General features: G+C 42.1%; 1 protein-coding gene across 5 annotated transcripts in view; it reads left to right on the forward strand.

The window, feature by feature from the left end:
• The window catches only part of TTLL6 (tubulin tyrosine ligase like 6), a 61,373-nt gene extending 35,030 nt beyond the window's left edge, over positions 1 to 26,343 (forward strand). For 2 of the 5 annotated variants that reach the window (XM_070479334.1, XM_020870773.2), the window contains 7 exons: positions 206 to 381; positions 1,681 to 1,869; positions 2,661 to 2,838; positions 3,774 to 4,055; positions 16,958 to 17,327; positions 17,810 to 18,078; positions 24,966 to 26,343. In XM_070479334.1, coding sequence (XP_070335435.1) covers positions 206 to 381; positions 1,681 to 1,869; positions 2,661 to 2,838; positions 3,774 to 4,055; positions 16,958 to 17,327; positions 17,810 to 18,078 — 1,464 coding nt within the window. In that variant the 3' untranslated portion in view covers positions 24,966 to 26,343. Of the gene's footprint in view, positions 1 to 205; positions 382 to 1,680; positions 1,870 to 2,660; positions 2,839 to 3,773; positions 4,056 to 16,957; positions 17,328 to 17,809; positions 18,079 to 19,338; positions 21,889 to 24,965 lie in introns of those variants that run through there. The other 3 variants (XM_070479333.1, XM_020870772.2, XM_070479335.1) reach the window with 3 other exon arrangements.
• The last annotated feature ends 278 nt before the right edge of the window (positions 26,344 to 26,621 follow it).

Consider the following 26,621-nt stretch of genomic DNA (forward strand, 5'->3'; position numbering starts at 1 on the left):
ATAAAAGCTAGTTACACTGCAGGGGTTTCTGCTCCCTCCTTTTTTCACTGGGGCTCCAGTCCAGACCCTCTTTCCCTCTCTCTTCCACTCATTATGGTAGCCAGGGCCCCTAAGTGGGCTCGGGTAGCTCCATGGAGGGGGCACTTAGCTTTGCCCCCTGCTTGCATGCTGCCCAGCCTCCCCAGCTGCCGTCTTGTCCTCACAGGTAAACCACTCTCCGAGCTTCTCCACTGACTCCTGGTTGGATAAAGAGGTAAAGGATAGCCTGCTGTATGATACTCTGGTCCTGATCAACCTGAGAAGCTGTGACAAAAAGAAGGTCTTGGAGGAGGAGAGACAGCGGGGGCAGTTCCTACAGCAGTGTCGTTCTCGGGAGACCAGGTACAGTCATGGGTCAGTTCTAACAAATGATAATCCTGTTTGGAACATAAATTTCTATTTGCAGGATGTGGCGGGTTAAACAGTTTTTCTTGTGGTTATTCCTTTGTTCCTAAAAATAGGAGATTAATTTATAGACATAAGTACATGTGATCAATATAAGTTTGTTAATATCATATGGAGAGATCCAGGGATTACCAATACAAAAAGTAAAACCATCTGTCTTTACAAAAGGGAACATTCGTCTGTCCTCCCCTTGTCACTGTGTTGTGGGGAACACCTCATCCCTGCTGCATAGCATTTGCCTTCGTCCTATAACAGAGGCCTTTGTCTGCAGAGCAAGAAGGAAGTCTCATAGCCTGTCAAGGACTTGGCTTTGCTGCTTTTCAGATCTCACAGTGGCCCCTGCCCTCCTCACAAGCCTGATCCTTTGAACTGATCTTCTGGAAGTAGGCCATGGCATCAGGCCATCTCTGTTTGGATGGCACTGTGTTTCTTGGAGCACGTTCAGGTCTACTGCCTTCCCTGTGAGGAGGGGGCGGGTAGGTGGTAGTGTGGGGGATTGTATGTCCTGCTTTGGGAGCTAAAAAGACCAGTACTCTGGAAGGGGAGCTGCCTGTACAGGTCACCTCGCTGACAAGTGTCGGGTCTGGACACAGATCCTGATAGGTTTGTGCTGCCTGGCATTCCAGGATAACTTCCACTGAACTCTTGGAGAAGGAGGCAGCATCATCTAAGGAACATCCCCTGAATCAGTCTCCTCGTCATGACTTCGCCCTGGATGGCCCAGGGGCTCCTGGTTTCCCTACTATAAAAAGGGCTTATTGATCCTCCGACCTGACTTCCACCTCCTGGGAGGCTCTGAGGGGGAATGAGATCATCAACTCTCATAAAATCTCATCAGGCTTATCCAGGTTTATCCAAGCCCTCAAGTTTAGCCAGGTTCTCCAGAGGAGAGTAGCAGGGACTGTGATTGGAAAGGTGACAGTCTGCCTCCCATCAGAAGCTAAGCCAAGAGAGAAATGGGCTTTACTTGTAATGGGAGAGAATTTGGTGAGCTGTCAGGAAGACTGTTCTAACCGGCTCTTAGTGGTTATGACACCGGCTGTCCCAGGAGGGCTAGAATCTCCTTTCAGGAAACGTTCATGTATTCATTTACTTAGGAAACGCTGGTTGAACACTCTCGCATGCAAAGCCTTGGTCTCGCCCTAGATGACACCCGTGTCCTTGGAAAGGCCATGTCCTTTCTAAGCTTGGTCCCAAGAAGACCTAACTGCAGCCCTGCGTTCTGCTTCCCAACAGGAAAGAGGAAGTCAAGGGCTTTCAGGCCGTGCGTGTAGAGAAAACTGAGAAGTATGAAAAGGAAAACTGTGGAGGGTTCCGCCTGATTTATCCCAGTGTGAACTCGGAGAAGTATGAGAAGTTTTTCCAGGACAACAACTCCCTCTTCCAGAATACAGTTACCTCCAGGGCTCGGGAGGTCTATGCCCGGTAGGAAGTCTCCTGGGGTAAGGGGGGCTGGGTGTTGGGGGAAGAGGAGATTGTGCTTGACCTACGGTGTGACCTTGGGGCAGCCATGAAGTTGTTTTAGTCTCAAAAGGACCAGGAATCATAAGGTTCCTTGGTGTGGGATGTTGGTAAGTAGATATGAAGCTGTTTCTACAAACTCACACCTAAGATAGCCAGCCCAACCCCACTCCCAGAAAGCCCAACCCCTCAGAACTACCTCCTAGATTCATTCAGGTATCAGATCTAAGGACTGGAAGGGACTCATCCCATTTCACCCATTTCACCCATTTCATGGAGCAGAAAAATGATCATCCAGCAGATAATGACAGAAGAGGCTCTAGAAGCCCTGTCCCCTGAGTCCTGTAACTGAGTTATTTCCATCACATCATTGGCCAGAGAGGCCCAGCATATGAAGGGGTTTGATGTGGGAGCCCCTGATTTTATCCTCCTACCCAGACCCTCTCCCTAGCACTTGTCGGTTGTGTGATCTGGCATACTGGGAAGGGAGAAGAGAGATGGGGTGGTCGAGTGGGGTGCTGCCCCCCACCACATCTCTCCCTGGGCTAATCCCAGATGGGAAGTGGTATGGTTGGAGGAAGGACTGTCTCCTCCATCTCTTGCTTTGGAACCCTCAATCATTTGGACACACTGGGGCAGGGAAGATGGAGCACTCCCCCTCCTTGCCCAGTCTTGTCTGCCCCTCAAGAAGTAAGTCCGTAATATTCATAGCCCATCCCTAACCTGCATGATACTCACTGTTCCTTACTGGGCAGGCGGCTGATCCAGGAGCTGAGACTGAAACAAGAGAAAAAATGCTTGCAAATGAAACAGAAGAGGGTAGAGATGCATGGGGAATCGGCAGGCGAGCAAGCGAGAGGCAAGAGCTGGCAGAGCTGGCGACAGAAACAACAGCAGAAATGCAAGACTGCCCCCAACCAGACCTCCAAACAAGTAAACGTGGATGGGAGGGGAACGTGCATGCCCAGTACACTTCCCCGGCTGGGGCCAGTCCAGGGGGGGATGCTGAGAAGATCCCTACTGAGAACTCAGAAACACTGAAGGAATGGGGGCCGCATGGAGGGCTGGGCCCCAGGAGGGGGGCCTGGAAGTCACAAGGAGCCCTGCGGCCTTCAGAGGATCCCTCCATCCAGGCAGAGAGGACTCGCGCTGTTCTGTCCTTCTCCCTTCAGTAGGAGTAAAAGGGCTGGGAGGCTGAGGACCAGCCCCATGTGGGAGTGGGCTCTAGGACTACCTTACTCATGGTCCCCAACTCCAGTTAGGTTGAAATGCCCCCTTCCTGCAGGCCAGGGGCACAACTGAGAGAGAAGGCTACAGGGAAAAACTTTGGGGGGCAGGACCTCAGAACATTACAGCAGGGGGCAGAACACAGCTGGTCTTTCTAGCCTTCTCTCTGCTCCATGTATGGACTAGCCTCCAGGCTGGGGCCAGCTGTCCAGTTGTCCCGCGATCTCAGTCTCTGGAACCCCCTTCTTGGCCTAGCTCTCTCTCCTTGCTCAGTGGAAAGATTCAGTTGACTTTTCAGTCTCTCTCCTTCTTAAAGACTTACCTGAAGTGACAGGATTAGAAGTGTTTTTTTTTTTGTTGTTGTTAGGGTCATAGACCCTCTGAGAATCTGATAAAAGCTATGGAATCTCTTGCTATAAGTAACTGCAATTTTAAGTGGTTCAAAGATCCTGTGAAGCCATCCATGAGCCCTCTAGGGGGTGTCCTTGAACCCTAGGTTAACAGCCCCGGCTTAGAGAGACTGATTCAGATTGCTTTCCTCTCCTCCTGATCTCCTTTGCACCTACCCTTGGGTGCAGATAATCTAGAAGTGGACAGAGCTCAGTTCCCATGGGCTGTATGTTTGGTTTCCTTCTTCCCAGTATCTCCAGCCATTGACATTGGTGTCCGGCACACCTGACTTGCTCTCGAGTGTCAGACACACAGAGAAAAATGAAGCAGATAGCAGCCTTGACCAGGAGGCCCCCAAAGAGGAGGCTGATCCAGCACCCTGTAAGCCTTCATCTTCAAGGCCTTACAGCTCTGTACCTGACTTGAGGAATTCAGGTCTTCTCAGCTGCTCCAGGCCAGAGCTCAGTAAACCCATCTCCAAAATGAAGGAAGCCAAGTCTACCTCTGCAGTGAACACGATCACCAACACTGTGGTAAGTAGAGCAGGCTGCCTCCCCTGAGGACTGAGCTGGGGTGGGGTGGGGTAGTGGCAGGAGTCTTGCCTTCTGGTCCATTCTCTGCCCCTGACTTACTATGGCCCTTTGAGTAAGCTGCCTACCCCTTCTCAGGCCTCAGTTTCCCCACTTGTGAAGTCCAAGTTGTGGAATGACACTCCTGCTAAGAGTCTAGACCTATGCTATAGGGCTTTTAGAAAGGAGGCATGCCCTCTTTTGGGCAGGTTACCACCTGTTGTATTAGTTTCTGTAGGGCTGCTGTAACAAATGACCATAAACTTAGTGGCTTGAAACACAAATCTCTTCTCTCACGAATCTATTCTTTAGATCAGAAGCTAAAGATCTGAAAACAAGGTGTTGACAGGGTCATGCTCCCCTCTCTAGGGAGGATCCTTCCTTGCTTCTTGCTAGATTCTGGTGGTTGCTGTCCAATCTCTGCCTCTGTCATCACATGGACTTCTTACTTGTGCTTCTTCTCTGTGTTTCTTCACATGGCTTTATCAGGATACCAGTCATTGGATTTAGGGCTTACCCTTATCCACTATGGGCTTATTTTTAACTTGAGATCTGCAAAGATCCTATTTCCAAGTAAGGTCACATTCTGAGGTTGTGGGTGTACATAAATTTTAGGAAGTTGTTGTTGAACTCAGTATAGCACCTCAACAACACTTCCATTTGAAACAATGGAGTTTCAAACTCCATTGATGTATGGACACCTTTTGATGGAAAGAAACCTCTTTCAGATTCCAATTGTAAACAAATTATTTTTTTTAATATATACAAGCATAAAATAAAATATAGGTATAGGTATAAAGCCTTTATACATATAACTCTTGAAGTGAAGTGAAAGTTGTCCAGTCATGTCCTGCTCTTTGCAACCCCATGAACTATACAGTCCATGGAATTCTCTAGGCCAGAATATTGGAGTAGGTAGCCATTTCCTTCTTCAGGGGATCTTCCCAACCCAGAGATCAAACCCACATCTCTCGCATTGCAGGTGGATTCTTTTTCATCTGAGCTATCAGAGAAGCCCACCTATAGCTCTTGCTCCATGCTAAGTTGTTGCAGTCTTTTCGACCCTGTGCATTGTAGCCCACCAGGCTTCTCTATCCGTGGGATTTCCCAGGCAAGAGTACTGGAGTAGGTTGCCATTTCCTCCTCCAGAGCATCTTCCCTACTTAGGGAAGACCCAGTGTCTCCTGCATTGGCAGGCAGGTTCTTTACCACTGAGCCACCAGGGAAACCTAAAGCTCTTACATAGCTACAAAACAAGAATAAAGCACTTCCTGGTGTTCCAGTGGTTGAGGATCTGCCTGCCAAAGCAGGGACCATGGGTTCAATCCCTGCTCCAGGAAGATCCCACAGGCTTCAGGGCAACTAAGCCTATGCAGCACAGCTGTTGAGCTCATGCTCTAGAGCCTGTGAGCTGCAACTGCTGAAGCCCATGCACTCTAGGACCCAGGCTTTGCAGCAAGAGAAGCCTACACACCACAAAGAAGAGAAGCACCCATTCCCTGGAGCTAGAGAAAGCTTGTGCTCAGCACCAAAGACCCAGTCTGGCCAAAATTAATTAAAAAACAAAACAAACAGCACCAATAAAATCGGCACAAAATATTAACTTCACATGACAGTTGATTTTCTATTTCTGTAGAAACCAAGTTGCCACATAAATGCGGTACTGACAGTCCTAACACAGGTTCTTTTGTATTCACTATACTTAGGCCAACCAAGAGCTTTGTGGTGACTCTACTGGAAAATCTTCAGCACTGTTGGGCCTTCTCTTGGTCTAAGTGCAGTATAGAGTAGTGCAGTGTTTTTCAAATTTCTAACCAGAGCCCATAATAGAAATTCATTTGATTTCATAGTCCATCAAATATACATACATACAATTGGAGAAAAGTTTTTAAAACAGTGCTTAGCCATGCTGCATATAGTGAGTGACTCAATCTTTTCTTTTAAAGATACCAGTTACAACCCCCTAAATTAATTTCATGACCTAGTGGTAAGTTTGCAACCCATAGTTTGATAAACATCTTTAAGAGAGTTTGCTTCAGAGCCTTATCACCTTGGATTTCACAATGATTTCTTGGATATGACACCGAAAACACAAGCAGCAAATGCACAAATAGATAAGTGGGACTACATCAGACTTAAATAATCAACAAAATAAAAAGACAACCCGTGGAATGGGAGAAAATCTTTTCAGATTATATATCTGATAGAGATTAATATCCAGAATATATAAAGAACTCTTATAACACACAACAACAACAAAACCAAACAACCTGATTAAAAAATGGGCAAAGGCTGGGACTTCCCTGGTGGTCCAGTGGTTAGGACTCTATGCTTTCACTGCAGAGGGCACAGGTTCAGTCCCTGGTCAGGAATTAAGAGCCTGCCAGCCATGTGATTCGGCCAGAGGAAAGAAAAAAAAATGGGGTGGGGAGGGAAAATGTCTAATTAAACAGACATTTCTCCAAAGTGAAATTAGCCAGCCACACACACACACACACACACACACACACACAAAATACTGCATGCTTCCACTTATATGAGGTATCTAGAGTAGTCAAACTCTTAGAAACAAAAAGTAGTGGTGGTTGCCAGTGGCTGGTGGGTGGGGTGGAAAAGGGATGTTTAATGGGTCCAGAATTTCAGTTTTGCAAATGAAAAGATTCAAGAGATCTGTTGCCCAACAATGTGCATATAGTTAACACTACTGTACTATACACTTAAAAATGGTTATGATGATAAATTTTATGTTATATGGGGTTTTTTTTTTACTATAATAATTAAGAGTAGGAGTATACTTTGGGAATCTGGCTGCCTCTGTTGGGTTCTTGGGGTCTCCTTTTATTATATACATGACTTCCATCTAGTCAGTCTAATCTTCCTAAACCTTAGTTTCCTCACCTAAAAAATGGAATTTTCATCATAGTACCTACCAATGGATTACTATGAGGATTAAATGAAAGGATCCACAAAAATGCTGTGAGTGGTATTCAACACACAGGAGTCAGTAAGCATTAGCTATTATTTTAATGTTACTGCTACTTCTTAAGACCCCCACTTTGTGTGTGTGTGTGTTTTGCATTAACCCAAGAATTAAAGCAGTACTTTAACCTAAGACTTAAAACAGTACTACTTAACTCTGATGAAATAACAAAATAAGGCAGCTAGCAAAAATTCATTTTTTTTTCTTTTTTTGGATTTCATGTTGATTTGATCAAAATCATTGGTTCAGGATGTTGTACTATACTTGGTTCATTCAAAGCCTTTGCCTGTTTTATTTACTTGTCACTTTATCCCTATGCTCATCTCCATTCACCTAGCCACCATCTTTTGCTCATATGTTTCCTTGAAAAGAAGAGATTTTTTTTTAAATGCTGGCATTTAAAATTTGTGTAAATGTGACTGGGTTATTTATCTCATTCTATGTCCTATTTTTATTTTTATTGAGCTCTTCTTTTTCTTTTCTTTTTAAAGATTGATTTACATGCATTAAAATAATCAATTTTAGCTGAACAATTCTGACAAATAAATATACCTGTGTGATCAATATCCCTATCATGATATAGAACTTTCTGATATTTCCCCAAAGTTCCCTCTGGCCTTTCCCAGGCAGTTGACCTTTGCTCCCTGCATCCGTCCCCAAAACAGCCACTATCCTGACTCTTTTTTTATCTTAGATTAGTTTTGCCTATTTTCGAATTTTGTGCAAATGGAATAGTATATATTATTTTGAGTGTGACTCCTTTAATTCAGTATTATATCTGTGAAATTCATTCATGTTGTTGGATATATCAGTATTTTGTTCTTTATTGCTGAATTGTGTTCCATTATACAAATACACTGCAGTGTGTTCGTCCTTCTCCTGTTGATGGACATGTGGGTTGTTCCTAGTTTTTATTTTTTTATTGCTATTGTGATTAAAGCTCTTATGAACATTCCTGTATAAGTTTTTTTGTGGACGTAGTTTTCTTTTCTCTTGGATAACTACTTACGAGAAGGATTGTTAGGTCAAAGGGTAGATCTATGTATAACTTTATAAGAACACCAAAGCCTTTATTTAAAGTGATTATAATAGCTTTTGTACATTTCAGCCAACAACGGATGAAGGTACCAATTGCTCTGTGTTTGCTACCATTTGGTGCTGTCTTTTAAACCTTAGCCACTCTAATGGCTACGTTGTGATTTCTTATTTCGGTTTTAATTTGATGATTAAACATGTCAAGTACTTCATCAAGTGTTTATTGGTTATTCATGTATGTTGCTTTATGAGGAGTTTGTTCAAGTTTTTTGCCTTTCTCCTTTTTAAGAGACAGGATTTTGAAAAAAATCTCTATCTATTGCATTTGGTCTTAGTTGTGGCCCAGGGGAGCCTCAACTTAGTTGAGGATCTTAGTTCCCTGACCAGCGATAGAACCCAAGGTCCTCTGCATTACAAGGTGGATTCTTAACCACTGGACCACCAGGGAAGTCTCAGATTAAAAAAAAAAACATAAAACTTTTTTTTTTTTAACACCAAAAACATCTTGTATTGGGGTGTAGCCAGTTAACAATGTTGTAATAGTTTCAGGTGAACAAGTGAAGGGACTCAGCCATACATATACATGGTAGCCATTCTCCCCCCAAACCCCTCCCATCCAGGCTGGCACATAACATTGAGCACAGTTCCATGTGCTGTACAACAGGTTTCTGTTGGTTATCCATTTTAAATATAGAAGTTTGTACATGACCTTCCCAAAGTCCTTAACTGTCCCTTCCCCCTGGCAACCATGAGTTCATTTTCTAAGTCTGTGAGTCTCTTTCTGTTTTGTAAGTAAGTTTGTTTATATCAGATGATATTTCTCCTCCTTGTCTGACTTACTTCACTCATTATGACACTCTCTAGGTCCATTCATGTTGCTGCAAATGGCTTTATCTCTTTCTTTTTAATGGCTGGATAATATTCCATTATATAAATATATATACACCACATCTTTTTTTTTTTTTTTTTTTATTAGTTGGAGGCTAATTACTTTACATCATTACAGTAGTTTTTGTTATACATTGAAATGAATTAGCCATGGATTTACATGTATTCCCCATCCCAGTCCCCCCTCCCACCTCCCTCTCCACCCGATCCCTCTGGGTCTTCCCAGTGCACCAGGCCCTAGCACTTGTCTCATGCACCCAACCTGGGCTGGTTATCTGTTTCACCCTAGATAATATACATGTTTCAATGCTGTTCTCTTGAAATATCCCACCCTCGCCTTCTCCCAGAGTCCACAAGTCTGTTCTATACATCTGAGTCTCTTTTTCTGTTTTGCATATAGGGTTATCGTTACCATCTTTCTAAAGTCCATATATATGTGTTAGTATACTGTAATGGTCTTTATCTTTCTGGCTTACTTCGCTCTGTATAATGGGCTCCAGTTTCATCCATCTCATTAGAACTGATTCAAATGAATTCTTTTTAATGGCTGAGTAATATTCCATGGTGTATATGTACCACAGCTTCCTCATCCATTCGTCTGCTGAGGGGCATCTGGGTTGCTTCCATGTCCTGGCTATTATAACAGTGCTGCGATGAACATTGGGGTGCACGTGTCTCTTTCAGATCTGGTTTCCTTGGTGTGTATGCCCAGAAGTGGGATTGCTGGGTCATATGGTAGTTCTATTTCCAGCTTTTTAAGAAATCTCCACACTGTTTTCCATAGTGGCTGTACTAGTTTGCATTCCCACCAACAGTGTAAGAGGGTTCCCTTTTCTCCACACCCTCTCCAGCATTTATTGCTTGTAGACTTTTGGATAACAGCCATCCTGACTGGCGTATAATGGTAACTCATTGTGGTTTTGATTTGCATTTCTCTGATGATGAGTGATGTTGAGCATCTTTTCATGTGTTTGTTAGCCATCTGTATGTCTTCCTTGGAGAAATGTCTGTTGAGTTCTTTGGCCCATTTTTTGATTGGTACACCACATCTTCTTTATCCATTCGTCTGTTGATGAACATTTAGGTTGTTTTCATGTCTTGGCCATTGTAAACACTGCAGCGCTATAGTGAACGCTGGGGTGCATGTATCTTTTCGGGCCATGTTTTTCTCTGGGCATATATCCAGAGAAATTGGATTTTTTAATGTTTTTGCTGTTGTGTTGTAGGAACTCTTTATATATTCTGGAAACCTACCTATTCTTTTTCTTAAGAGTGTTTTTTGATTAGTGAAAAAGCAATTTTGATGAAGCTTATGAATTTTTCTTTTATGGTTATTGCTTTCTGTGTCCTGCTTAAGAAGTTTTCATGCACTCCCATGTCAGAGGTATTTCCCTAGTTTTTTTCTAAAAGCTTTATGGTTTTAGCTTTGTATATAGGTCCATAATCCAACTCAGATTAACTTTTGAGTGTGCTAGGTGATGGGCAGTAGGGTTTTATCCCCATAGGCACATCTAGTTACAAGACTATTTACTGAAGGACCTTCCTTTCTCATTGAATTGCTTAGGTACCTTATAAGTTCTTTAAGGTTTTATTTTGTTGTTGTTGTTGATTCCATAGGATTTTCATCAAACAATTATGTCATCTTCAAATAAGGACAGTTTTACTTCTTTATTTTCAATCTTCATGCCTTTTATTTCTTTTTCTTGCCTTATTGCCTGTCTGGGATTTCTAGAACAATGTTGAATAGGAGAGGGGAGAGTAGACATCCTTGTCTTGTTTCCAATCTTAAAGGGGAAACATTCAGTTTTTTATCATTAAGTATGGCATTATTTGTAGTTTTTGATAATGCTCTTTACTAGCTTGAAGAAGTTCACTTCTATTCCTAGTTTGCTGAGTGTTGTTTTAAATCATGAATGGATATTGAATTTTGTCAAGTGCTTTTTTGATACCAATTGATAGAATCATATAGTTTTTCTACTTACATTGTTAATCTGATATATTACATTGATTAATTTTTTATTTTGAGCCAGTCTTATATTCCTGGAATATAAGACCTTTTTGCCATGTTGTATTGTTCTTTTTACAGATTGCTGCATTCAGTTTACTAATGTTTTGTTGAGGATTTTTATTGTCTGTGTTCATCAGAGATGTTGGTCTGTAGTTTTGTTTCTTTTTTGTCTGTTAGCTCCATAAGATAAATTGGGAAGTGTTTTCTCCTTTTCTGTTTTCTAGAAGAGATTGTGTAGAATTGTCATTATTTCTTATTTAAATATTCAGTTAGAGTTCTCCAGTGAAATGCTCTCAACCTGGTGATTTCTTTTTTGGAATATTTCCCTCATAGTTCAGTTGGTAAATCATCTGCCTGCAATGCAGGAGACCGGGGTTCGATTTCTGGGTCGGGAAGATCCCCTAGAGAAGGAAATGGCAACCCACTCCAGTATTTTTGCCTGGAGAATCCCATGGACAGAGGAGCCTGACAGGCTACAGGTATCGCAAGAGTCGGACACAACCTAGCAACTAAACCACCAAAATATAATTAAATTTCTTTAATAGTTATGTATTTTATTTTGAGTGAGTTTTGGTGGTTTGTGGTTTTTAAGATATTGGTCAATTTTATCTAAGTTGTTGGATTTATATGTGAAGAGTTGTTTATAGTAGTTCCCTATTATCCTTTTAATGTCTGCAGAGTTTGTAGTGATACATTCTTTCATTCCTGATAATGTAATTTTTTATTCTTTCACTTTTTTTTCTTGGTAAGTGTCACTAAGAGTTTATCAATTTATTCTTTTCAAAGAGCTGAATTTTGTTCCTATGGATTTTTTATTTTCTATTATTTTCCAATTATTTTCTATTATTATTTCCAATTTCCTATTATTTTCTGATTTTTTATTTCATTGATTTTTGTCACCAATGCTTAGGTTCTGTTTGCTTTGGATTATTTTTGTTTTTTTAATTTCTTAAGGGGGAAGTTTAGGATGTTAAATAAGACTTTCTTTCCTAATATACACACGTCATGCTATAAATTTCTTTCTAAGAACAACTTTTAACTAGATACCACGAATTTTGATCTATTTTCATTTTCGTTTAGTCCAAAATGTTTTCTAATTTCACTTGAGATTGTCTTTATGACCCTTGGGTTATTTAGAAATGTGGATTTTTTTTAATTTTTAAAATTTTATTTATTTTTGTGTTTTTTTATTGAACTATATTTGCTGTGTAATATTATATAAATTATAGATATACAATATAGTGATTCACAATTTTTAAAGGTTACACTCCATTTATTGTTATTATAAAATATTGTCTCAATTCCCCATGTTGTACAATATATCCTTGAAGTTTATTTTGTACCTAATAGTTTGTACCTCTGACTCCCCTATCCCTATATTACCCCTCCCCACTTCCCTCTCCCTACTGTCAACCACTAGTTTATTCTCTATATGTGAGTCTGCTTCTCTACTTTTATATTTGCTAGTTTGTTGTATTTTTTAAATTCTACACGTAAGAGATATCATACAGTATTTGTCTTTCTCTGTCTGACTTATTTCATTTAGCATAATGTCCTCCAAGTCCATCCATGTTGCTGCAGATGGCAAAATTTGGTCCTTATTATGGCTAAGTAACATTCTTTTGTGTGTGTGTTTGTGTATGTCTGTGTGTGTGTATGTGTGTGTGGTTATACCACATCTTTATCTATTTTTCTATTGCTGGGCACTTAAGTTGCTTTCATGTCTTGGCAATTGAGAAATGTGTTAACTTTCAGTTGTTTGGGGATTTTCCTGTTATTGATTTCTAATTTAATTCCATATCATCAGAGAACACACTTTATATTATTTCAGCTCTTTAAAATTTATTAAAGTTTATGTTATAACCCAGAACATGGTTTCTTTTCGAGAATGTTTCATGTGCACTTTAAAAGAATATTTTGCTGCTGTTGGGCAGTGGGTCAGTTAGATTTATTTGGTTGCTGATGTTGTTCAGTTCTTCTGTATTCTTATTAAATTTCTGTATACTCATTCTATTAATCACTGAATTCTATTCATTACTGAAATCCACCTCAGGATTTTCATCATGGACATGGGGGCAAAGAGAGTAGAGAAAAGAAAAGAAGAGCTACAACTAGAAGGTTCTCTTAGAGCTTTCTCTGTCTAAGGAATTACTTAGCTGGCTAAGGAATGTTACTTAGCCATAAATAGGACAAAATTTTGCCTTGCAGCAACATGGATGGACTTGATGGACGTTATGCTGAATGAAATAAGTCAGACAGAGAAAGACAAATACTGTATGACATCACTTATATGTAGAATCTAAAAAAAGACAACAAACTAGTGAATATTCCCCCATACCCACTTTTGAATTTTGAGTTGCCTTGAGTTCAGGTCAGGGCATACTGAAGGAAAAAACAGTAAACTTCCCTGGTGGCTCAGATGGTAAAGAATCCACCTGCAATGTGGGAGACCTGGGTTTGATCTCTGGATTGGGAAGATCCCATGAAAGAGGGCATGGGCATGGCCACCCACTCCAGTATTCTTGCCTGGAGAATCCCCATGGACAGAGGAGGCTGGCGGGCTGCAGTCCATGTGGTCTCAAAGATTGGACACGACTGAGCGATTAAGCGCAGCACTGATGACTTGCTGGTGCTTTGAATTCTCATCTTCCTCAAATCTTCCTCCATCTGCTTGCTACTGTTTACTTTTCAGAATTGTCAGATAACTATTCTATGCATGCATTCTGTGCAGGTTTTGTAGGAATAGCCTATGGGAAAGATAGATGCAATATGCTTAATTCACCTTAGCTAGAATCAGAACCAAACTACTGTCCCTTCTACTTGTTTTAAATGTTCTTATCCCTTTGATGTCTTCATGATACATCAAGATGTCTCCTTTTTCATGGATGATAAAAGCATTTGTATTTTCTCTTTATTTTGATCTTAGTATGAGCTTATCCATTTTATTAATTAAAGAACCAATTTTAGGCTTTGTTAATTTTCTCTACAGTTTATTTTCTGTTACTATTGCTTTCCAGTGTTGTTGTTGGTTGTTTCATTGCTAAGTCGTGTCTGACTCTTTTGTGACTCCATAGACTGTAACTCACCAGGCTCCTCTGTCCATGGGATTTCTCAGGCAAAAAATTGGAGTAGGTTGCCATATCCTTCTCCTGGGGATCTTTCTGATCCAGTGATTAAACCTGCATCTCCTGCTTGACAGGAGGATTCTTTACCACTGAGCCACCAGTGTTTTCTCTATTATTTCCTTTTTTCCCCAGTGCTATCTTTATTATTTCCCTTTTTTCTATTAGCTTTTAGTTTAATTCAATCACTATTTTCTAATTTCTTAAAGTGAAAAGTTAGATTATTTACTGTAAGCCTTTCTTCCTATCTAATATGTGTTTAGCACTATAAATTTCCCTGTAAATACCAGATTATCTTCATATCATAAATTTTGATATGTTGCATTTTTATCATTGTTTGGAATATTTTTCTGATTCCCTTGTGATTTCATTTTTGTTCCATGGGTGATCTAGAAGTATATTGTATAATTTTCTAATATTTAAGAGTTTTCTAGATATCTTATTGCTATTCAGTAAGTTCAGTCACTTAGTCATGTCCGACTCTGCGACCCCCATGGACTGCAGCATGCCAGGCTTCCCTGTCCATAACCTACTCCTGGAGTTTGCTCAAACTCATGTCCATTGAGTCGGTGATTCCATCTTTACCATCTTATCCTCTATCGTCCCCTTCTCCCACTCCTGCCTTCAGTCTTTCCCAGCATCAGGGTCTTTGCATCAGTTCTTTGCATCAGGTGGCCAAAGTATTGGAGTTTCAGCTTCAGTATCAGTCCTTCCAATGAATATTCAGACTGATTTCCTGTAGGATTGACTAGTTTGATCTCCTTGTAGTCCAGGGAACTCTCTAGAGTCTTCTCTAACACCACAGTTCAGAAGCATCAATTCTTCAGTGCTCAGCTTTCTTTATAGTCCAACTCTCACATCCATGCACGACTACTGGAAAAACCATAGCTTTGACTAGACGGACCTTTGTTGGCAAAGTAATGTCTGCTTTTTAATACACTATCTAGGTTGGTCATAGCTTTCCTTCCAAGGAGTAAGCATCTTTTAATTTCATGGCTGCAGTCACCATCTGCAGTGATTTTGGAGCCCAAGAAAAGAAAGTCTGTCACTTTTCATTGTTCCCCCATCTATTTGCCGTGAAGTGATGGGACCGGATGCCATGATCTTAGTTTTTTGAATGTTGAGTTTTTTAATTAATTTATTTTTTATTTAAGGATAATTGCTTTATGAATGTTGTTTTAAGCCAGCTTTTTCACTCTCCTCTTTCACTTTCATCAGGAGGCTCTTTAGTTCTTCTCTTTCTGCCATAAGGGTGGTATCATCTGCATATCTGAGGTTACTGATATTTCTCCCAGCAATTTTGATTCCAGTTTGTGCCTCATCCAGCCGAGTTTCTCATGATGTACTCTGCATGTAAGTTAAATAAGCACAGTGACAATATACAACCTTCATGTACTCCTTTCCCAATTTGGAACCAGTCCATTTTTCCATGTCCAATTCTAACTGTTGCTTCTTGACTTGCATACAGATTTCTCAGGAGGCAGATCAGGTAGTCTGGTATTCCCATCTCTCCACACAGTCAAAGGCTTTGGCATAGTCAATAAAGCAGAAGTAGATGTTTTTCTGGAATTCTCTTGCTTTTTCTATGATCCAAAGGATGTTTGCAATTTGATTTCTGGTTCTTCTACCTTTTCTAAATCCAGCTTGAACATCTGGAAGTTCACTGCTCACATATTGTTAAAGCCTGGCTTGGAGAATTTTGAGCATTACTTTGCTAGCATGTGAGATGTGTGCAATTATGTGGTAGTTTGAACATTCTTTGGCATTGTTTTTCTTTGGGATGGGAATGAAAACCAACCTTTTCCAGTCCTGTGGCTTATAGCTATTAGTTTCTAATTTGATTCCTTTTTGGTTTGTACAATGTTTTGATAAAATTTCAGTGTCTTAAAATTTATTGTCTTATTTTACAGCCCAGCAATACCTTGATGAATCCACTCTAGTATTCTTGTCTGGAGAATCCCATGGACAGAGGAGCCTGGTGGGCTATTGTCCATGGGGTCACAAAGAGTCAGACATGACTGAGCAAATAACACCTTAACTTTATTTCACTTTGCATAACCTGTTCAGAGTTCATTTATGTTGTAGCATGTATCAGAATTTCCTTCCTTTTGAGGATGGTAATAATATTCCACTGTACCTATACCACATTTTGTTTATTCATTCATTTGTTGGTGGACATTTGGGCTGTATCCACCTTTTGCCTATTGTGAATAATGTTGCTGGGAACATTGGTGTACATACTTTTTTAAAAGGAGTGATCTTATAACTTATTTAGCATCTATAGCTAGGAGCTGAATTGCTGGGTCACAAGGTATTTGTAATCTTATTTATTAATTTTTGACTGCACTGGGTCTTTGTTGCTGCATGCAGGCTTTCTGTAGTGGTGAGCAAGGGCTACTCTTCATTGCAGTGTGCGGATTGTAATCTTATCTTACTTATCTTTCTAGATGGTTCACCAGAGTGTCTGGACCAACCTACATTCTCATCAGCAGTGCATGAGCATCCCTGTAGCTCCCTTGCATTCCACCAACACTGATCTCCAGCTTTCTATTTTTTGCCAGTTTAATAGTTGTAAAATAATACCTATTTCTCTGATTACCAGTCTCTAGTGTTTAAAGTCTCTCTCACATTTAAAGACCTCCAGAGGAAGCTCTGTGGACATTCGCCACCATCTTCCGCCTTAGTGTTTAACCAATTCATGGTTAGAAACTGTTCTGACCAAAATCTTATTGCTCATGAATTCAGCTCTTCATCTATTTGTTTTAATTAAAAGGAGCCTAGGAAGGAGCCCTTGGCTTTTCATAATCTCATTTTGGACCATTTTCTCTTCCAGCCTCTAACTTCAGTAGAAGCCTTCCCAGAATCTACCACCCTGGTCTCAGACACCCCTGAACGTCTGCTGAATGTGACTGTGACAGCCAGCTCTGAGTGTAGCAGCCCAAAGATGGACAGGGTGGCCTCCTTTAAATGCAAGCCACAGCAGGTGCCTTGGCACCTCATCCCAGAAAAAGTATCAAACAGTTTTCTGCCTACAAAATCCCAGAGCTTCTCGTGGAGTCCGAACCCAAGCTGGACTTTGCTAAAGAATGGCCGGAAGAAGCAGCATCCCATGTCAGAGCTGTTCACCAAGGTTCAACTGAGAGAGAAGCTGTCTTTGTTCCCAGCTCACTACAACCCAAAGCTGGTGCTGAGTGACCAGTCACGTGAGTGCCAGTGTGTTTGAAGATGTGCCAAGAGCATAGGGGATGAAGAAACCAACAGAACCAGCCTAATCTTGGGGAGTGCCCCATCTGAGGGGGGCTGAAGCCCCTGCCTTCAGGGAGATCCGAGTCTGATAGTGGAGACCTAGTCTTTGTACTTACGGAGTCTCTAGCCTTAAGGGGAAAGCAAAAAAAAAAAAAAGTGATAAAAATAGAAAGCTATGTCTAAGTACCCTTTTCAATCTTTTCTGGTTCTTATTCAGATGAAGCCCATTCAGCTGAGCCTGTACAAGTTTGGGGTGTTAAGTCTGGGGAAAAAAAAAAGGGAAGAGAAACTGTTTAGAAGAATGGCGCAGTGGCTGATTCTAATTAAGGAGCTTCAGCCAGTTTTAAGCAGGAGACCCTAGTGGGAGGTGTCTTTCACCAAGAATTTCTGCTGAGTCCAGCAGCACAGATTGATGATGCCAATGACTTTGCCTTTCCAGAAAACCCCTCCCTGCCCCGGGAGTCCTACTTTTGCAGCCGAAGCTCTGGCGAGAAGAGGCAGCTGGATGTGCCCTCCTTCCTCTTCTTACAGAATTCTCACGGCCTTGATGTTTCCCTGAAAGACCTGCTGGTGGTTGCCACTCCAGCCCGACTGGACCCAAGGCCTGGCAGAAGCCATACAGGTGCTTTGAAAGACCTGTGTATGCAAGATCAGGAAGCATACAGTCACTGCCTGATCTCTGGTCAAAGAGGATGTGAGAGGAACTAGGTAGGCCCACTTATATTCCCTTCATGTGTCTAGAGCATTGGCAGGCACTCTACATGTATTTCTGGAATGTTGGGTAGGTAGGTGGGCAGATAGATTCATAAAATCATGCAGGTAAGTAGACAGTTAAGACTCACTTCACGGCTTCCCTGCTGGCTCAGTAGTAAAGAATCCGCCTACCAATGCAGGAGACATGGGTTCAGTCCCTGGTCCGGGAAGATCCGTATGCTGAGGGGCAACTAAGCCCGTCCACCACAACTACTGAAGCCCCATGCCTACAGCCTGTGTTCTGCAAGAAGAGAACCCACCACAATGAGAAGCCTGCATACTGAAATGAAGAGTAGCCACTGCTTGCCACAACTAAAGAAAGCCTGCACACAGCAACGAAAACCTGGCATAGTCCAAAATAAATACGTTTTAAGAAAAGACTCACCACAGTCAAAATGTGACCCCCTTGCAATGTATTGATATGTTTCTACTATGACTGATCTGGCCCCGCTGCTTTAAGTACACTTTGCCTTGTTTTCCACTTCTGGCTGAAATTGAGACAGTCACTAATGCCGGCCCTGGAAGTAGAACCATGTTAACCATGAAAAGGTTGATCTCCATACCTTTTGTCCTCTGCCAGCCTAGCCTACTTAGGTCCAGGGCACTTGACCTGAGAGCTGGCCCTGTAAGGCGTGTACTAAGGGGACAGAACAACAGGACACTGGTGCCTGAGCAGATCTGGAAACAAAGATCCTTAAGCTTTTACTTATTTATTTATGGCTCTACTGGGTTTCCATTACCGTGCACAGGCTTCCTCTAGTTGCAGTGAGCAGGGGCTACTTTTCTTTGCAGCGTGAAGGCTTCTCATTGTGGTAGTTTCTCTTGTGGAGCACCAGCTCTAGGCGCAGGGACTCCAGTAGTTGCCGCACATGGACTCTAGACCGCAGGCTAAGTAGTTGTGATACAGCGCACGTACATGTGGAATCTTGTCCTGGACCAGGGATTGAACCTGTGTCCCCTCTATTGGCAGGCAGATTCTTAACTACTGGACAACCAGGAAAATTCAAAGACCCCTAAGCATGGCAAGGGAGCCCTCTGTCAGAGCATTAGTGCTTCTGAAGGAAGGTGATATGTAAAAATTTAGAGCTCTACAAGATAGCATTGCCTATGGTGGAGGGTTAGAACTGGACGTGGAACAACAGACTGGTTCCAAATAGGGAAAAGAGTATGTCAAGGCTGTATATTGTTACCACTGCTTATTTAACTTATATACAGAGTACATCTTGAGATCGCTGGTCTGGATGAAGCACAAGCTGGAATCAAGATTGCTGGGAGAAATATCAATAACCTCAGATATGCAGATGACACCACCCTTATGGTAGAAAGAGAACAACTAAAGAGCCTCTTGATGAAAGTGAAAGAAGAGAGGAGAGTGAAAAAGTTGGCTTAAACTCAACACTCAGAAAACTAAGACCATGGCATCTGGTCCCATCACTTCATGGCAAATAGATGGGGAAACAGTGGGAACAGTGACAGACTTTATTTTCTTGGGCTCCAAAATCACTGCAGATGGTGACTGCAGCCATGAAATTAAAAGACCCTTGCTCCTTGGAAGAAAAGTTATGACCAACCTAGACAGCATATTAAAAAGCAGAGACATTACTTTGCCAACAAAGGTCCATCTAGTCCAAGTTTTTTTTCCAGTAGTCATGTATGGATGTGAGAGTTGGACTATAAAGAAAGCTGAGCGCCAAAGAATTGATGGTTTTGAACTCTGATGTTGGAGAAGACTCTTGAAAGTCCTTTGAACTGCAAGGAGATCCAACCAGTCCATCCTAAAGAAAATCAGTCCTGAATATTCATTAGAAGGACTGATGCTGAAGCTGAAACTCCAATACTTTGGCCACCTGATGCAAAGAACTGACTCATTGGAAAAGACCCTGATGCTGGGAAAGATTGAAGGCAGGAGGAGAAGGGGACAACAGAGGATGAGATGGTTGGATGGCATCACCAACTCAATGGCCATAAGTTTGAGTAAACTCTGGGAGCTGGCAATGGACAAGGAGGCCTGGTGCTGCAGTTCATGGGGTCGCAAAGAGTCAGACACAACTGAGTGAACTGAACTGAACTGAACTGATGGTTTAGGGATTTATACTGCTTGACTGCCTATAGAAGGAGATACACTTTAATCATCTCATTCACTTCTGCCACCTAAAACAGACTGACCGGACAGTCTGACCTGGCCCCCTTGTGACCTGTAGTTCACTCTGCAGAAGGGCTGACGAGTGATTATCTACCCATACACATCACTTTGGGTGCTCATAAAAATGCATATTCCAAGGCCTGCTCCTGGAAATTCTCAATCAGTAGGTCCTACTGAGGGGTTCAGGAATCTGCATTTTAAGAAGCTCCACTAGGTATTCTGATGGTCCTCTCACCACCCTCAAAGGAAAAAATTGGCTTAGTGTTTCCCAAACTTCCCTGATGATATGAATTGTATGGGGACCCTTGTTAAGCCTGTAGTTTCCAAGGCCATACCTCTGGAAATCCTGACACGAGATTTGGGACAGGCCACTGGGAATTTGCCTTTTGAAGACATCTCTCTAGTGTGGAAATGAAGACTACCCTACATGTAGACCCAGGCCTGGGCAGAGGAACCTGTGATGGCCACCCTGACCTGTGGACCTGTTATAGGAACAAAACTCCTCAGTCCTGATGGGGCTCAAACCCACCCCCACAGTCTCTGGTTCATAATTTTCTAGAATTTTAAGTTATTTATGTTCCTATTTTTAAAGGGAAGGATAGGGGACTTCCCTGGTAATCCCTGGTGGTCCAGTGGCTAAGAGTCCATCTTGTGATGCAGGGGACATGGGTTCAACCCCTGATAGGGAGACTAAGATCCCATATGCCTTGGAGCAGCTGCATCTGTGTGCCACAACTAAGACCTGATGCAGCCAAGTAAATAAATAAATATTTTTTAAAGTGAGGTGGATGATGTGTGGTGGTGGGGGTTTAGTCGCTAAGTTGTATCTGACTCACTGTGACCCCATGGACTGTAGCCTGCAAGGCCCCTCTGTCCATGGGATTTCCTAGGCAAGAATATTAGAGTGGGTTGCCATTTACTTCTCCAGGGGGATCTTCCTGACCCAGGGATCAAACATGGGTCTCCTTGCATTGCAGTCAGATTCTTTACCAACTGAACCACCAGGAAGCCTGGGGCATGAAACCTTATATGCAATATGAGTGTTAAAGTTATAATGATCAGAAGCCACACCGAGAAAGGGAGAAGATAATTATATTGAAAGGGTATGATTAAGTGCTTCCTAAAATGACCATTGAATTTGACTCTGGACCTCTTAGCAGAAAAAATAACATGCATCCTGTTTTGGACTTTTTTGTCTCCCCAGTCAAGGACTTCCAAAGGACATAGACTATGTCTGCACCATCACACTGGGGTTTCCCTGAAGGCAGGGTCTTCATCCTCCTACTCCAACCCCAGACAGGGCACTCCTCAAGATGAGGGCTGGTTCTGTTGGTTTCTTCATCCCCTAAGCTCTTGGCTACTTCTTCATCTACTTCTGCTTCATTGACTATGCTATAGTTTTTGTGTGGATCACAACAAACTGTGGGAAATTCTTAAAGAGATGGGAATGCCACCTTACCTGCCTCCTGAGAAACCTGTATGCAGGTCAAGAAGCAATAGTTAGAATCAGACATGGAATAGTGGACTGGTTCAAAATTGAGAAAGGAGTATGTCTAGGTTGTATATTGTCACTCTGCTTATTAACTTATATGCAAAGTACATTATGCAAAATGCTGGGCTGGATAAAGTTGGAATCAAGTTTGCCAGGGAAAATATCAATAGCCTCAGATATGCAGATGACACCACTCTTATGGCAGAAAGTTAAGAGGAACTAAAGAGCCTCTTGATGAAGGTGAAAGAGGAGAGTGAAAAAGCTGGCTTAAACTCAACATTCAGAAAACTAAGATCATGGCATCCGGTCCCATCACTTCATGGCAAATAGATGGGGAAACAATGGAAACAATGACAGACATTGTTTTCTTGGGCTCCAAAATCACTGCAGATGGTGACTGCAGCCGTGAAATTAAAAGATGCTTGCTCCTTGGGAGAAAAGCTATGACCAACCTAGACAGTGTATTAAAAAGCAGAGTCATTAACTTTGCCGACAAAGGTCAGTCTAGTCAAAGCTATGTTTTCCCAGTAGTCATGTATGGATGTGAGAGTTTGACTATAAAGAAGGCTGAGTGCTGAAGAATTGATACTTTAGAACTGTGGTGTTGGAGAAGACTCTTGAAAGTCCCTTGGACTTTCAAGGCAAGGCAATTAAACCAGTTAATCCTAAAGGAAATCAGTCCTGAATATTCATTGGAAGGATTGATGCTGAAGCTCCAATACTTTGGCCACCTGATGCAAAGAACTGACTCATTGGAAAAGACCCTGATGCTGGGAAAGATTGAAGGCAGGAGGAGAAGGGGACAACAGAAGATGAGGTGGTTGGATGGCATCACCAACTCAATGGACATGAGTTTGAGCAAGCCCCGGGAGATGGTGAGGACAGGGAAGCCTGGCATGCTGCAGTTTATCGGGTCGCAGAGTGGGATATGACTGAGCGACTGAACAATGACAACAACCTCTTGGCACATCTCTGTACACACTGGCACTCATGTAGCTAGTCTGGGAACAAAGACAGCTTCTCTCTCAGTTGAACCTTGGTGAACAGCTCAGACATGGGATGCTGCTTCTTCTGGCCATTCTTTAGCAAAGTCCAGCTTGGATTTGCAGAGAAGGCAATGGCACCCCACTCCAGTACTCTTGCCTGGAAAATCCCATGGACAGAGGAGCCTGGTAGGCTGCAGTCCATGAGGTTGCTAAGAGTCGGACACGACTGAGTGACTTCACTTTCACTTTTCACTTTCATGCGCTGGAGAAGGAAATGGCAACCCACTCCAGTGTTCTTGCCTGGAGAATCCCAGGGACAGGGGAGCCTGGTGGGCTGCCGTCCATGGGGTCGCACAGAGTCGGACACGACTGAAGTGACTTAGCAGCAGCAGCAGCAGCTTGGATTTGGACTCCATGAGAAGCTCTGGGATTTTGTAGGCAGAGAAGATTTTGATATTTTCTCCTAAATAAGTAAAGATAAATTTACTCATCTAATAAACAGGTGATTCTTTAGGGGTGATTCTTTTCACTGCCTCTGATTTCTAAGAGCAGTTTGTCATGTGGTCACTTGCTATTATGGACTTTTTGTACCATAGTAGATGATGGCTGAAGGTACTGGCATGTTTTCTGATGAATATTAATGATGGTAAAATTTACTCTTTTTTGGGGGGTAATGTACTCTATAGACACTAGCACTCTCTCTCTCTCTCTTTGTATATATATAATTTAATTTCAGTCATAATTGTGAAGTTTAGAAAAGAAAAAACTGAGGCTCAAAGAGCATAAGGTTTAACATTCAGAAGGTTCCACAGCTTTCAGTGGTGAAGGGTTTGAGTCAGATGTTTCTGATTCCCAATCCTCAAGCTCTTACAGCCACTCTTTCTTTCCAGTGGTATTTTTAATGTTAGTCTTCAGTTAGAGCTGAGGGAATGATAAATGGCTCTTTAGTGAAGGTATTTCTGCAGGAAGCAGTGGTGGCCAAGGTCAAGCAGAGCTTTCCAGGGTATTGTGTGGAGTCACCAGATCTCAGAGCTTATCCTCTGCTTTTAGGTCAAGTAATGGCTTCTCAAAATTCCCAGCCGATCAGACTGCAAGGAACTGACACAGACAAGGCAAACTGGCAAAAGTCTAATTATATGCGGCAGAATGCCTATCAACATGTTGATTTACAAATAAAGCAGGATGTGGTATGAGAATAGGGCTTATGTATAATAATGCTTGAATTAGAGAAGGAAAGAGCAGAGTAGATGTTCAAATGACAGATCATGGACTTTCTCTGTAGGTATAATAACAATACCTCCACACATCACGTTTACCTACTGTCTCTCATGTAATCCTCAGGTCAATGCTGTGAGGTTGACAAGACAGAATTATTCCCTTATCCTCAATTTACAGAGGAAGAAAATCAAGGTTTGGGGACATTAACTGATTTGCCCAACCTCACACAGTGGTGCATTCCAATATTTCTTCCTCTTTACCAGTCTGCCATGAACTTAGATCCCATCCTGACTCGTGCGAGGAAGGGAGCCCTGACAAATTCCTCCATTTTTCTGCTTAAATCTCTATAACCTCATCATCCTTCCTTGGGATCCACTTTTGCAGTGAGGCCACTGAGGTCAGGGCTTCAGATCTGCTAACAGTTGAGTTTTAGGGGATAAATAATCCCTTTTTGTAGGACTTAAGGATGATTTAAAGCTTGCTAATGCAGGGTGCTTGGCACTCTCCTTGATAAATGGTAGCTACAATGATGATGGTGGTAATGATACTGTGCTGATGGTGTTGAGCCCAACACAGACTGAACACTTGTTTTGGGTGTACTAAAAGTTTTGCTTACAGTATCTCAATCCTCAAAGCAACTCTTTGTGGTAAGTACCACTGTTATTCTCTTTTTTCAAATGAGGAAACCAAGGTTTAGAGAACTCAGGTAAATTGGCCAGGGGCACACAGATGCTGAGAGCTAAGTTTGTGCTTTTAACAAGCACCACTTTTTGTCTCTGGACCAGCTGGGTTGGCAGCTCTTAAATGATCCTTGTCAAATGTTTGGGGCTATGATAAGGATCCAGGAATATGACTGTTGTGTAGGTAAAATGAGTTTCTGGTTACTGTGGATGTGAATCACCACAAGGTAGGAATGGTGATGATGGGTTAATTGACTTAAATATTCTAGAAGCCATTTTAAAGAAAAATCTAAGAAAAAAATTTTTTTTTTTTTTGTTTGCAGAGTCAGACTGGATTTCTGCCATTTCTTCCTCTCACTCCCAGGAAATGATTTGTCTCTTCCTATAGTGTCTACGATGCCTGCAGAAGCAACTGAAAGTTTTATTTCCTCATCTAGAGAGCCTGGTCTTATGACTACCTCCCATTAGCACTACTGAGGCTAACAGCCTTGCCTTTTGTCCCGCCCCCCAGTTAGCTTACAGTACTGGAGGACCAAGACTTCTGGGAGTTATGGGTGCTGCCCCAGGACACGTCCCATTTGTCCCACCAGTGGCGTTCTTACGGGTCCCTCACATGGCACTGCTATCCAGGATACTCCCAAGGATAGAGCAACTTGAAGGAAGGAGTTGCAAGGAAGGACTCCCAGCTTCCAGAAGTCCGGAGCCCTCAGGGCACCAACAGGCCAGTGTCAGTTGGTCTCCAACTCCAGAGAGAAAAGACCAAGAGCTAGGCGTGATGGAGAACTCTGAGCCCTAAGTAAAGGAATCAGGACAGTTGTAGCTTCATCAGGTAAAGACCAGACCTCCTCTTATACTAGCAGCTCTGTGCCCAAGTATCTTCCGGCTGCCTTCCCTACCATCCTAACTCAAATTGCCTTTTCTGATGCCACTGTCACTATCAGGCTGCCATAGGTCATAGTCTGACCCAGACAAAAGATGTAAGACTTGCTGAAATGGGACTTCCTAGAAGCTCTGTGTCTTTCCCTCTTCCTCCCTAGTCACCAACCCCAGCCAGTCAAGGTTCCTGAGCTGATAAAATGGGAGTCTCTTAAGGTGAAGTCAGAATTATTTGTCTTCCTAAGGGACAATTTGGTGCCAGCACTTTTGAACCTAACGACAGGGTCACCTTCATGGTCATGCAGTCTATGCAGTCACACAGGGCTCTACACTAGGAGGGCCTTGCGTCTGGTTTAATGCTGTTACCATCTCGAAATTCTGATTAGTTTGTGAACGAGGAGTCTTGTATTTTCATTTTTGCACTGGGCCCACCAAATTAGGCAGCTGACCCTGCCTAGAGGCTGTAATGGCTCCGGGTTGTCCAAAGGCAAAACTATTAATAGTAGGATGCTTTCCTAGCCCTGCCTGCCTCACGCTTGTTCAGCCATGGAGCTATGCGGAGCAATTGTCTGCTGAATGCTTATGGGCGACAAAAAATGCTTATGGCAGTCCCTGCCCCCATGGAGTGTGCGGTGGGGTAAGATGGGTCCCCGGATACCTAGTCGGGTTTAAGTTCCACTAAAGAAGAGCATCGGTGGATGAGAAGGGAATGCCCTCACACCTAGTTGTGAGGATTAAGTCTGCTTCATTAGGAGAGGTGATATTTGAGGTGACAGAAAAAGATAAATGGATTTTTTAATTAAAATTTTAATGTAAAAAATTTCACATTGCAGTGATAATTTATTTGCCTTTGTATGAAATTTTGTATAAAAATTTAGGTTCAAAATGCCTTTCCTTCAAAAAAATTTTTTAATTGAAATACAATTGACATATAATATTATATCAGTTTCAGGTATACAACATAGTGGTTCGACATTTACACACATTATGAATTGATCATCACCATAAATGTAGTAACCATCTGTTACCAAACAAAGTATTACAATATTAGTGACTACATACCCTATGCTGTACATTACATCCCTGTGATTTATTTATTTTAT

The sequence above is a fragment of the Odocoileus virginianus genome, chromosome 17 (genome assembly GCF_023699985.2).
Source record: "Odocoileus virginianus isolate 20LAN1187 ecotype Illinois chromosome 17, Ovbor_1.2, whole genome shotgun sequence".
NCBI classification, from domain to species: Eukaryota; Metazoa; Chordata; class Mammalia; order Artiodactyla; family Cervidae; genus Odocoileus; species Odocoileus virginianus.